The following is a 13,982-nucleotide window of genomic DNA, read 5'->3' as shown; positions in this document are numbered from 1 at the left end:
CTGACTCTACCCTTCTCGCAGCAAAGTCTCCACCCAGTACCTGCGTTACCTAGGCACCTGGAAGATGTCACATCTGCATCCGCTGAGGTCACATCTGAATTTGATGTGGCCACACCTTTCTCGGCCCATACCCTAAATAAGGCCTAGCCCAGGCTCAGAGGCTCTCTCAGCTCTCTCTATTCTTTTCTAGCTCTTTCCTAGCTCTTTCCTCTCTCTTTCCTCTCTTTCCCAGCTCTCTCTCATTCCCAGGCCTTTCCCAGCCACGTGGAGTGCTAACCTTGCCTGGTCCCAGCAGGTCTACTGAATAAACCTACCCCTTACCTGAATACCACGTGAGTGCTGCTGTTCTTACTCGGCTACCTCTCTCTCTGCTCTTTTCTAGCTCTCTCTGCTCTCTGCTCTCTCTCTCTGCTCTTTTCTAGCTCTTCTCTTTTCTAGCTATTTTCTCTCTTTTGCCAGCTGAGTGGAGTGCCAACCTTGCCTGGTCCTAGCAAGTCTACTGAATAAACCTACCCCTTACCTGAATACCATGTGCGTGGTGCTGTTCTTACTCAGCTACCTCTTTTTAAAAACCTAACTGAGAGTATGTTGAAAATGAACTTTACAACTTTGGGGGGGGAGGGTTGGGAGAGGGGAGGGAGGAGTTGGGGAAATGAAGAAGAAAGGGATGGTAGGGGAAATATAAAGGAGGGTATAACAATGCTCGATAGGAAATGTACTCATTACCTTGCTCATGTAACTGTAATCCCTCCGTACAGTATCTTTATAATAAAAATATATATTAAATAAAGTAAGAGAAAAATTATCTACCTCCCGAAAAAATACAGATTAGGAGAAAATGTTTGTAGAACCTGTATGACAACTGATTTGTATAAGAATATAAAGAGGCTGGGGATGTGTCATGTGGCTTAGTGGTAGAGTGCTTGCCTAACATGCATAAAGCCATAAGTGGTGCTGTGGCTCAAGTGGAAGAGTGCTAGCCTTGAGCAAAAAGGAGCTACAGTGTCTAGGCCCTGAATTCAAGCTCCAGGGCTGGCAAAAAAAAAAGAATATAAGGAACTATCAAAATTCAGCATTTGTATATAAGAATTTACTTGAGTTCCTGTTAAGTATTTTTGGTATAAATTACAAATTAAATTGCTAGCACATCTGATAACATGTGTTTAATTTTTTAAGGATTTTGATTGGGATGTTAAGGGGATTGCACTGCATCTGTTGCTTGCCTTTGGTAGAATTAGCATCTTAATACTAGTCTTCCAATCCATGAATATGGGATATCTTTCCATTTATTTATATCTTTTTTCTTTAATGTCATTAATCAATATTTATAGTTTTCTCTCATTATCAGGCATCTTTTTTCTCAGATTTATAGACAAATCTAGTATTTGCCATTTTAAGATTATGGCAGAAATTATTACACATGGTTAATATACCACTGGGTGAAACTTTAGGCTCCCAAGATACTGAATGAGTTTAGGTTGTAGGTTGACCAAATAATGGGAGAAATAGCTTAAGGATTCAAATTGTTAATTATTTCAATAATTTTTGAGAACTTATTAAGAGCCAGAATAATAATTGAGTGTGCTATGTCCTATAGTAAGGAGAAAAAAGAAGTCTTAGCCTTTACTTTTGTAAAACAGTATTTGTGGGGTGCTTCCTGAATGAGGTTGTACTATAAAAAAAAGTAAGACATCGTGTCACAGTAATCTTGGCCCTTCTGATGCCCTGTGTGCCTAGAGGTTGGTCCGTGAGCCCCACAACCTAGAGCATTGGCTGGACTATGGTGCCTTCTGCCTCCTCATTGAAGACAACATCAAAGCCCAAGAGTGTTTCCGGAAAGCCCTTTCCCTGAATGAGAGTCATATCAACAGGTACAGGTGGAAGGGAGGTGCAGAAGTCTGAAGTGATCATCTGCTAGTGAAATTGTCTTGGTATTGTGAATGAGACACAGTACCATTGAATTAGTGGTCTCTTTTCAGCTTGTTGCTGTGTGGTATCCTGGCTGTCTTGTTGGAGAACTATGAACAGGCAGAAATTTTCTTTGAGGATGCCACTTGCTTGGAACCAACCAATGTGATAGCCTGGACTTTACTTGGTATGTTATTTTCCTGTGATATGAATGTGAATTTTTCCATTCTAAGATTCTGTCTTTTCTTTCTAGCCTATGCTGCTCAATTTTTTCTCATCATGGCTGGTGCTCTGCTTTCAAGGCCAGCTTTTTTTCTACTGGTTAATTAGACAAACTTTTGAGGCCTTTTCTGCTCAAGCTGGCTTTGAACTTTGATCCTCAGATTTCAGCCTCTTGAATAGCTGGGATTACAGGTGTGCCCCCAAGCACCCAGCTCCTTTCTACTCTTAATCAGCTCATTTGTTGTTGTTATTGTTGTTTTGTCAGTAGCTGGGCTTGAACTTAGGCCCTGTGCACTCTCCCCAGCTTTTTTGTTCAAAGCTGCTGCTCTAACACTTTTAGCCACAGTGCCACTTCCAGTTTTCTGGGAGTTAATTAGAGACAAGAGTCTCATAGACTTTTCCGCCCAGGCTGGCAAAACTGTGGTCCTCAGATCTCAACCTCCTAAGTAGCTAGGATTAGAGGTATAAGCCATCAGTACCCAGCTCAAGTAGTTCTTAAACTTCAAGAAAAATATGAGAAAAGTAAGTTATATGTTGCAGTTTTTCATTATATGATGTCAAGAAATCTATCATATTCAGGGCTAGGATATAGTTTAGTGGCAAAGCACTTGCTTAGCAAGTGCAACCTGTTTCAATCCCCATTACCAAAAAAGAAAAGACAAAAACACAAACAAAAATACAGTTAAAAAATCAAATAGCTGGGCACCAGTGGCTTATGCCTATAATCCTAGCTACTCAGGAGGCTGAAATCTGATCATCACGGTTCAAAGCTATCCCTGACAGGAAAGTCTGTGAGACTCTTATTCCGAGTTAACCATCAGAAAACTGTGGCGCTGTGGCTCAAGTGGTTGAGCACTTGCCTTGAGCTGAAAAGCTCAGGGACAGCACTGAGGCCCAGAGTTCAAGCCCCATGACCAACTCACCCAACCCCACCCCCACAAAAGAAAAAACCAACCAAACAACAACAACAAAAAATACTCTTGGGAGAAAAATAAGAGAGAGTAACAATGTTCAACAAGAAATGTACTCATTGCCGTACTTAGGTAACTGTAGTCCCTCTGTACAACACCTTTACAGTAAAATTAAAATTAAAAAAACTATCGTATTCATTTTAAATATTTCCTCAGGTTTGTACTATGAAATTCAAAACAATGATATTCGAATGGAAATGGCATTTCATGAGGCTTTCAAACAACTTCAAGCACGAGTGCTCCAGATACCAGCAGGAAAGCAAAAGAGCATGGGCAATATGGCAGGTACCATAGAGAATTTGGAAGAAAAAGGGAAAGTGGAATCTAATGCAGGCCCTTCGGGAACTGGAAATAACACAAATAATGAGTCTTCTTCAACAGCAGTCAAGGCAGAGGCCTCAGCAGGTAGGAGCAGGGAGTGGAGGGGTTATTAGGAAACACTGTTTACAGGGTTGGCACCAGGTATATATGTACTAAATGTATGAGTGCTGGATTTAAAGGACAATTTGTATTTCTGAATCTCTTCATTCAGATGCTTAGTGGCCAGAAGTTTCTGTTGAAATTGCTTCTTTTGATTCTGAACAGCATTTACTATAGTCACAAGTATCCCTAAAAAGGGGGAACAGTTGAGCAAAGTAACTTTTTTCCTTTTTCTACTTTGTTTACTCCCTACCATGTATGTCCTTGTCTTGTGACTCTTACATTTATTGGTTTATACACTTGCCCCCCCCATCCCCACTGTAGTGTGTTTTAATATCTACTCTATCAGGTTTCCCCATCTATTGTCTTTCATATAGCTTACTTAGGCTAGTCAAGAACTTTTATTTGTCTATTTTATACAGTTTATCAAATATATTTTTACTGTTATCTGTGCAATTTTTATTTCTTTATTGAGATTAAGTGATTACAGAAAGTTCACAATGTTGTGTGTTGGGTCTTCGTCCGTCCCACGGAAGACGGATGGGGTCAGGGGTCCGAGGAAAGGTAAGTGCACTACTCACCCCTTTCCCAGCCTCCCTTAGCCCCAAAGACAATCAGACACAGTGGGGAGTCAAGTCAAGCAGGAACTCGCAAACACTTTTTTTTTTTTTTTTTTGTCGGTCATGGGGCTTGAACTCTGGGCCTGGGTGCTGTCCCTCAGCTCTTCAGCTCAAGGTGAGCGCTCTACCACTTGAGCTACAGCGCCACTTCCGGTTTTCTGGTGGTTTATTGGAGATAGGAGTCTCACGGTCTCTCCTGCCCGGGCTGGCTTTGAACCGCGATCCTCAGATCTCAGCCTCCTGGGTAGCTAGGATTACAGGCGTGAGCCACCGGCGCCCGGCTTCGCAAACACTTTTTAAAGCAAAAAACCCAGTGGCATGGAAGGGAAGGAAAAGGAATCGCTGTAGAGGTCACCCTATCGTGCGCCTAAGCTTTCTATACTTTCCCTGCTGTCCGTGAGCTGTCACTTCCCCTGGTTGTGGTACCCAGTCAGATTTTAACATAAACAACCCAGGCTCTGCCCACTCAACTCCCTCTCAGAGCCATCTTTGTTGCCCTGTGCTCTACAATTGTGGGATAGTTATACTTAGCTAAAGTCACAAACACATTTTAACCTTTACAAGTCAAATTGTCATTATCATGGTCTATAATGTTTGTGAATTCTACAAGCTTTGATAGTACAACTATTTCTTCTACATTGGGTGATATGTACATTTCTTTCCTTTTGCTTAATGTAAGCTGTTCCCTCTTTCCTTCTCATTCCCTCCTTCCCATTGCTGCCCTTGAGTTGCTTACTTCACTTTCATCATGCCCAGTGCAGCTGATGGGCCCCTCTGCTGTATTTTTTCACTTGTTTCCCTCTGATCCTGTGCCCTCCTCCTAGCTTCCCTCAGATGTGCAATGTATATACCATATGTGGGGTAAAGAACATAGAGTCATCTAAAAACAATGCAACAAGTTAAGAAGAGGTCCTTTGTTTCTTGAGTCCTGTTTACTTTGACATATCTCCTTACATTTTGAATTTAATATCAACAAATAAGGGAGACCATGTGCCATATGCCTCTCTGATCTTGACTTGTTTCACTCAACATGATTTGTTCTAGTTCCATCAATTTCCCTGTGAATGCCATTATTTTGTCCTTTCTAATGGTGGCATAATATTCCATTGTATATAGCTACCACAATGTTTTGATCCATTCATCTGTAGTGGGGCATCTGGGTTGTTTCCATATCTTGGCTATTGTGAATAGTGCAGCAAGGAAGATGGAAGTGCATGTGTCCTTGTATCCTGGTTCCTGTTGCTCAGGGTAGATGTCTAGGAGTGGTATGGCTGGGTGATATGGAAGATCTCTGTTTAGTTTTCTGAGGAACCTCCAGACTGCTTTCCAGAGTGGTTGTATTAGTGTACATTCCCACCAGCAGTGCACTAGGGTTACTCTTTCCCTGCATCTCTGCTAGTATTTGTCATTGTTTGAATTTAGGATATAGGCCATTCTGACTGGGGTAAGGGTTGTTTTTATTTACATTTCCTTTATATCCCTTAGATGTCTCTTATAACCACAATATGCTTAGGTTTTGATTATTATATGAACTGTCTTTTATCTGTCTTTTAATTGGAGTATTACATTACTAATACCCTTGAGCTTAAACAGTGTTACTGTTGGTTTTTTTGGGGGGAGGGGTTGGTATGACATATAGGAGCACCCACTGTGTACACGTGCACTCACACACACACACACACACACACACACACACACACACACACACACGTTCTCTCTCTCTTCTCTCCTTTCTTGACTGTTTTCAGATTGATTGGAATTTTGCTATTCTATTCCTGTCTTCTATATGCTTGAAAATTATATAGTATTGTAATACTTTTTTTTCATTGCAGGGGTCTGTATGAGCCTTAATCATGTCAGGCAAGCATTCTACTACTGTATTACACTTCCAGCCCTATCTTATAATTCTTCTACTGATTAATCTAAGAACTATAAACATCCATTATTGACTTATAAAACTCAAATATTGATTTGTATCTCTATCCTCTTTTGTATTTTTATCCCCTTTTCCTCTTTTTAAATAGTTAAGACTTTAGAACATTGAACTGAATGTTCATCCTCCTGATTTATTTAAGATTATTTTGTAGGTATGTGTATGTTAGTTTTTGTCATTGTTACAAAACATCTGAGGAAAAGGACTTAAGAAGGCTTTATTTGGGTTCATGGTTTCTGTCCAAGGTTTCAGTCCAGCTAGCTCCACTGACTTGGGCCTGAGGCAAGGCAGAATATCATAGTTACCAGAGCATGTGGAAAACAAGGCTGCTCACTTCATAGTTTGGAAGTAGAAACCATGGCCCCATTCCTAGATGCCAAGGACAAGGGCAAGCCTTCAAAAGCATTCCTCCAGTGACTGACTTTGTCCTAACACTTGTTGAACAAGTGTTTATATACAAAATTGCTATGCTAAGCTGAATATGACTCTTCAAATCTACCCATGTCTGAATCTCTAGGACCTATGACTTTTTCCATATATGCAATGGAGACTTTGCAAGTGTGACTCAAGTGAAGGATCTTGCAACAAGATTATTTTGAGTGCTCCTCAAGGGCACACTCCCTCAGCATAAGACATTTTATTTATTTATTTTAATTCAAGTAGTTGTACAAAGAAGTTCCCATTCTACAAAACAGTATATGAGTACAAAGTGTCTGACAACATTGTCACCCACCTCTCTTAACCCATCCCTTCTTTCACTTTTTTTTCTTTAATTGAGATTTGGTGATTACATAAATTTCACATACTTAACAGTATTGTGGAATAGTGATAGTTAGAATCACAAACATATTTTAATATTCACAAGGCAAATTGTCATTATCATGGTCTAATAGTGAATTCTATGAACTTTGATAATACAAGTTATTTTTTCCATGTCAGGTGATGGTTACATTTCTTTCCTTTTGCTTAGTGTGGGCGGTTCCCACTTATTCTGTTCCTCCTCCTGTCTTCCCTCTGTTCTGTGCATATATCTACCATATATATGGTCCAGAACATGGAGTCATTTAGCAATGATATGACAAAATGGGTGGCTGTCCTTTGTTTCTTGAATTCTGTTTGCCATATCTTCTTGTATTTTGGCTTTAGCATCCTCATATCAGGGAGACTGTGCCGTTTGTCTCTTACTTACATGTGCTGTTTGAACTTACTTTGCTCAAAATAATCTGCTCTAGTTCCATCCATTTCCTTGCAAATGCCATTATTTTGTCCTTTCTAATGGCTGCATAATATTTCATTGTATATAGGTACCACAATTTTTGGATCCACTCATCAGTAGTGGGGCATCTGGATTGTTTCCATATCTTGGCTATTGTGAACAGTGCTGCAATAAACATGGAGGTGCATGTGTCTTTGTATACTGGTTCCTGTTGCTCAGGGTAGATGCCTAGGAGTGGTATGGCTAGGTCATAGGGGAGGTCTATATTTAGCTTTCTGAGGTATCTACAGACTGTTTTCCAAAGTGGTTGTATTAGTATACATTCCCACCAGCAATGCAGTAGGGTTCCTCTTTCTCCGCATCCCCTCAAGCATTTGTCTTGGCTGACTTTAGGATGTGGGCCATTCTGACTGGGGTAAGTTGGTATCTCAGGATTGTTTTTATTTGCATTTCCTTTACAGCCAGGGATGATGAATATTTCCTCATGTGTTTCTTTTCCATTTTTATCTCTTCTTCTGAGAAGTCTCTCTTTAGTTCCCTTGCCCATTTCATGATTGGTTTGTTAGATTTGGGAGGGGGTAGTTTCTTGAGTTCCCTGTGTATAATGGATATTAGACCCTTGTCTGATATATTGCTGGTAAATATTTTTTCCCAATTAGTTGGCTATCTTTCTAGTTTGGTTGCTATGTCTTGAGCTGTGCAGAAACTTTTTATTTTAAGGTAGTCCAATTTGTCCAGTCTCTCTCCAATTTGTTGTGCCCCTGGGACTCTGTTCAGGAAGTTCCTGCCTGTGCCTATAAGTTCAAGTGTCTCTCTTACTCTGTCCTGCAGTAGTTTCAGAGTATCAGGTTTGATGTTAAGGTCTTTAATCCATTTTGAGTTGATGTTAGTGCATGGTGATAGACTAAGGTCCACTTTCATTTTTCTGCATGTGGCCACCCAGTTTTCCCCGCACCAATAGTTGAAGAGGCCATGATTCTTCCACTGTATGTCTTTGGCTCCTTTGTCAAATATCAACTGACTGTACATATGTGGCTTTGTTTTTGGGTCCTCTAGTCTGTTCCATTGGTCTTCGGGTCTCTTTTTGTACGAGTCCCAAGCTGTCTTTGTTATTATGGCTCTATAGTAGAGCTTGAAAATTGGTATCGTGATTCTTCCTGCGTTCTTTTGCCTAGACTTGCTTCGGCTATTCCAGGTCTTTTGTTATTCCATATGAACTTTTGGACTGTTTCTTTATTTCAGTAAAGTACATCATTGGGATTTTAATGGGAATTGCATTGAATGTGTTTATCAATTTTGGCAGTATAGCCATTTTCACTATGTTAATTCTGCTTATCCAGTGTTGGGTCTTCATCTGTCCCAGGAAAGACGGACAGGGTCCAAGCCAGAGCAACAAGCACTCTACCACTGAGCCCTCTTCCCAGCCCATTGGCTAGAATTTTATTGTGGAGCTTTGCATCTGTGTTCATCAAAGAGATTGGTCTGTAGTTCTCTTTTTTGTTGGGTCTTTGCCTGATTTGGGGATGAGAGTGATATTGGCTTCATAGAATGAGTGTGGGATTATTCCTTCTGCTTCTATTTCTCTGAAGAGCTTCAGGAGTACGGATATTAATTTCTCTTTAAAGATCTTATAGAATTCTGTAGTGACTTCATCTGGTCCTGGGCTTTTCCTTGTTGGAAGGTTTCTGATTGCTTCCTCTATCTCACTGTAGATTGTTGGTGTATTTAATTGATTTATTTCTTCCTGGTTCAGTTTGGGCAATTTGCATTTCTCTAGGAATTCGTCCATTTCTGCTAGGTTTTCCATTCTTTGTAAGTATAGAATCTGGAAATATTTCTTTATAATTGTTTGGATGTCTTGGATGTTTGTTGTAATTTTTCCTGTGGCATCTTTGATCTTATTGATTTGGGTCTCTTCTCTTTTTAGTTAATCTTGCCAGTGGTCCACCAATTTTATTGATTAAAAAAACAAACAGCTTTTTGTTTTATTAATTTTATTTATAGTTTTCTTAGTCTCTAGTTCATTAATTCCAGCTCTTATTTTGGTTATCTTGCTTCATCTAGTGACTTTAGGCTCAACTTTTTCTTGTGTCTCTAGCAGTTTTAGTCACATCATGAGATTGTTTATTTGGTCTGTCTGTTTTCTTGATGTGCACTGAGAGCAATAAACTTACCCCTCAGGAATGCTTTCGCTGTGTCCCATAGGTTTCCTTGTGATGTGTCTTCATTTTCATTGAATTGTAATAACTTTTTAATTTCTTCTTTAATTTCTTCTGTGACCCATGTGTTGCTCAGCAGTATGCTGTTTAATTTCCATGTGTTTGAGTTTTTTCTACTGTATGCCTTGTTATTGAGAACTAGTTTGATTCCACTATGGTCAGATAAAATACAGGGGATTATGTTGATCTTGTATTTGCATAAATTCTTTGTATGAACTTAAGATATGATCTATTTTAGAAAAAGTTCCATGAGCTGCTGAGAAGAATATGTACTGGGTTGTTGTTGGGTGGAAAACTTGGTATATGTCAGTTAATTCTATTTGAGAAATGAGATTATTTAATTCAGAGACTTCTTTGCCCATTCTTTGGTTGGTGGACCTGTCCATTGGTGAGAGTGGAGTATTAAAGTCTCCTAATATTATTGTATTTGGATCCATTATTTCCTGTAAATCTGAGAGTATTTGCTTAACATATTTGGGTGCACAAATGTCTGGGGTGTATAGATTGACAATGGTGATGTCCTCTTCTTGGATTGTTCCCTGTATTGTTATATAGTGATCTTCTTTGCCTTTTCATAGATGATTTTAGTGTAAAGTTTATTTTACCAGATATCATAATGGCAACTCCTGCCTTCTTGCTGGTGGCATGGTAGATCTTTCTCCATCCCTTCACTCAGGGTTTGCTTTTATATTTGGTTGTAAGGTGGATCTCTTGAAGACAGAAAATTGATGGATCTTGTTTTCTGATCCAATCTGCACTTCTTTTTTTTTTTGACTGGTGAATTGAGTCCATTAATATTTATGGTTATCATAGAGAGGTATATTGTATTTCCTGTCATTTTATACTTTCCTAAGTTTTTCTTCTTTCCTTCCCTCTTGTGTTTACTAATTTGGTCTCCTAACGATATCTATCTGGTCTGTATCCCTGTTTTTGAATGCTTTCTTCATATTGTATTCCTGTTCTTAATATTCTTTGTAATGCTGACTCATTGTTTATGAATTCATTTAATTTTTCTTTACTATTAAAAATTTTAGTTTCTCTCTTGAATGTGAATGCTAGCTTTGCTGGATATACCAGTCTGGGCTGGCAGTTGTTGGTTCTCAGGGCTCGGATGGTACTTTCCCAGGCTTTCCTTGCATTCAGAGTCTGTTGGAGAGATCTACAGTGATTCTAATTTTTTTCCCATTGTAGTATAGCTCCATCTTTGCTTTTGCTGCTTGCAAGATTGTTTCTTTATTGCTTAAATCTAGCATTTTTACTATAATATGCCTTGCAGTGTTCCTCCTGGGATCGATCTTGTTAGGTGTTCTGTAGGCCTCTGTTATGTAGGTAAGATTTTCTCTTTTAAGAATGGGGAAGTTTTCAGTGATGATCTTATTGAATAAGTGTTGTATTCCTTTATTTTGCTATTCCTCTCCTTCGTCCACCCAGTTATTCTAAGGTTAAATTTCTTGACACTGTCTGCTTACTCTTGGGCTTCCCTTTGGCATGTTTTGAGTGATTTTTCCATATCTGTAACTTTTTTTTCTAGTGCTTGCATTTTGTCTTCAGTATGTGATACTCTATTTTCCATTTCATTTATTCTATTAACTGTGTCTTCCATTGTGTTTTGCATAGAGGAAATTGAATTTTGCATGGAGGAGATTGAGCCATTTATAATTTCTAGGTCATTCCTTAGAGTACTAATTTCGTCTTTTAGCTAGGTGTGTACTGTATCTATTTTGTGTGTATTTCTTGTTTGAAGGCCTGGTTCTCTTTTGATAGCTCATTTGTTTGTTCTTTAAATTTCGGATTTATTTCTCATTTTAATTGTTTTTTTTGGGGGGAGGGGTCCGGTCGTGGGGCCTGAACTCTGGGCTGGGTGCTGAGTTCCAGGGTCACAACAAATTGGAAAGAGACTGGACAAATGGGACTACCTTAAAATAAAAAGTTTCTGCACAGCTCAAGACATAGCAACCAAACTAGAAAGATAGCCAACTAATTGGGAAAAAATATTTACCAGCAATATATCACACAAGGGCCTGATATCCATTATACGCAGGGAAGTCAAGAAACTAATCCCTCCCAAATCTAAGAAACCAATCATGAAATGGGTAAGGGAACTAAAGAGAGACTTCTCAGAAGAAGAGATAAAAATGGCAAAGAAAGGGCTGGGAAGGTGGCTCAGTGGTAGAGCGCTTGCCTTGCATGCCTGAGGCCCTAGATTAGATTCCTCAGCACCACATAAGCAAAAAGAAAAAAAAGCCAGAAGAGGCACTGTGGTTCAAGTGGTAGAGCACTAGCCTTGAGCTGAAGAGCTGAGGACAGTGCCCAGGCCCAGAGTTCAGGCCCCACGACCGGACCCAAAATAAACAAACAAAAAAAGGCAAAGAAACACAAGAGAAAATGTTCATCATCCCTGGCTGTAAAGGAACTGCAAATAAAAACAACCAGTCAGAATGGCCTATATCCTAAATTCAAACAATGACAAATGCTAGCAGAGATGCAGAGTAAGAGTAACCCTAGTGCACTGCTGGTGGGAATGTACACTAATACAACCACCCTGGAAAGCAGTCTGGAGGTTCCTCAGAAAACTAAACAGAGATCTTCCATATCACCCAGCCATACCACTCCTAGACATCTACCCTGAGCAACAGGAACCAGGATACAAGGACACATGCACCTCCATCTTCCTTGCTGCACTATTCACAATAGCCAAGATATGGAAACAACCCAGATGCCCCACTACAGATGAATGGATCAAAACATTGTGGTAGCTATATACAATGGAATATTATGCCACCATTAGAAAGGACAAAATAATGGCATTCACAGGGAAATTGATGGAACTAGAACAAATAATTTTGAGTGGTGTAAGCCAAGAGCCAAGAGACAAATGGCACATTGTCTCCCTGACAGGTGGATGTTAAATCCAAAATGCAAGGAGATATGACAAAGTAAATAGGACTCAAGAAACAAAGGACCTCCGTTCAATTTGTCATGTCATTTCTGAATGACTCCATGCTTTTGACCACATATATGGTATTTGGGGGGGGCGCATGTGTGTGTGCGCACACACATCTGAGGGAAGCTAGGAGGAGGGCACAGAATCAGAGGGAAACAAGTGAAAAAAATACAGCAGAGGGGCCCATCAGCTGCACTGGGCATTGATGAAAGTGAAGTAAGCAAGTCAAGGGCAGTGATGGAAGAGAGGGAATGAGAGTTTGGAAAGAGGGAACAGCTGACACTAAGCAAAAGGAAAGAAATGTACATGTCACCCAGTGTGGAAGAAATAGTTGTATTGTCGAAGCTCATAGAATTCACAAACATTATAGACCATGATAATGACAATTTGACTTGTGAAGTTTCAAATGTGGTTGTGACTTTAAGTATTAGTATCTCACAATACTGTGAAATTTATGTAATCACTTAATCTCAATAAAATTTATTTTAAAATAATGTTATCTAAAATGTAATCATTTTTCTAATCTGGATCATTTCGATTCTAGCTTTAACATGTAACTTTTATAATAGTCTATTTAACATTAGTGTGACTGGGACTAGCAAGGTTGTACTGGAGGGCAGTCACTAATAGCACAGAAGGTGTGAGGTTGTGTTCTTTAAACTATTCAGAAATGTCCACCAAGCAAGACTATTTTTATGCAAAATTTATGGAATATGTTTCTTTTTTTTTTGGGTCCAGTCGTGGGGCCTGAACTCTGGGCCTGGGCGCTGTCCCTCAGCTCTTCCGCTCAAGGCTAGCGCTCTACCACTTGAGCCATGGCGCCACTTCTGGCTTTTTTCTTTTTGCTTATGTGGTGCTGAGGAATCGAACCCAGGGCCTCAGGCATGCAAGGCAAGCGCTCTACCACTGAGCCACCTTCCCAGCCCTGGAATATGTTTCTTATGCTTTGTATATTATATCTGCTTTGATAACCTTTTATATACCTAAGGAAAGAAGATTTTTGTTTTCAATAATATTCATTAGGAGCAGCAGCTAAATTATCTGTTCTAGATGAATTTGTTGAAGAATCTTCTAAACTGCAGTCTGAGTCACGAGAACCCATTACAATTAAGCAATCTCTGGATCCAATTATTGGCCCAAATACATCTAGCATGGCTTTAAAGGATACTACATTGAACAAAAAAGGTAATTAGGATTAAAGATTACCACTTCAAAGAGGGATATATAAATAAACTAGACAAGGATGAAATTTTTTATGATTATTAAAGTGGCCATCTTGACTTGTTCACAAATCATTTTGGCTATATTCCCTCAGATTAGTTTAGACTCCAAAATGCAAACTCAGTAATATAACTTTTTTCCAGTACCATGGCTTGAACTCAGGGTCTTCTGCTTTCACTTGGCTTGTTTGATTTCATGGCTGTTGCTCTAACACTTGAGCCATGCCTCCAGTCTGGCATTTTACTGATTAATTAGAGATGGCGTATTATGGACGTTTCTGCTCAGAATTGAACTTCTCCAGCTCTCAG

General features: G+C 39.5%; 1 protein-coding gene across 1 annotated transcript in view; it reads left to right on the top strand.

The window, feature by feature from the left end:
- The window catches only part of Cfap70 (cilia and flagella associated protein 70), a 74,146-nt gene that overhangs the window by 40,583 nt on the left and 19,581 nt on the right, over positions 1-13,982 (top strand). Inside the window, exons 18-21 of the mRNA XM_070020556.1 lie at positions 1,738-1,871; positions 1,980-2,095; positions 3,258-3,506; positions 13,504-13,638. Of these exons, the coding sequence (XP_069876657.1) occupies positions 1,738-1,871; positions 1,980-2,095; positions 3,258-3,506; positions 13,504-13,638 (634 nt within the window). The remainder of the gene's footprint in view (positions 1-1,737; positions 1,872-1,979; positions 2,096-3,257; positions 3,507-13,503; positions 13,639-13,982) is intronic.

Source organism: Dipodomys merriami, unplaced genomic scaffold, assembly GCF_024711535.1.
Source record: "Dipodomys merriami isolate MVZ:Mamm:240054 unplaced genomic scaffold, mDipMer1.0.p SCAF_14, whole genome shotgun sequence".
Lineage (NCBI taxonomy): Eukaryota > Metazoa > Chordata > Mammalia > Rodentia > Heteromyidae > Dipodomys > Dipodomys merriami.
Note: the sequence above shows the minus strand (reverse complement) of the source record. Positions and strands in the feature narration are given on the sequence as shown.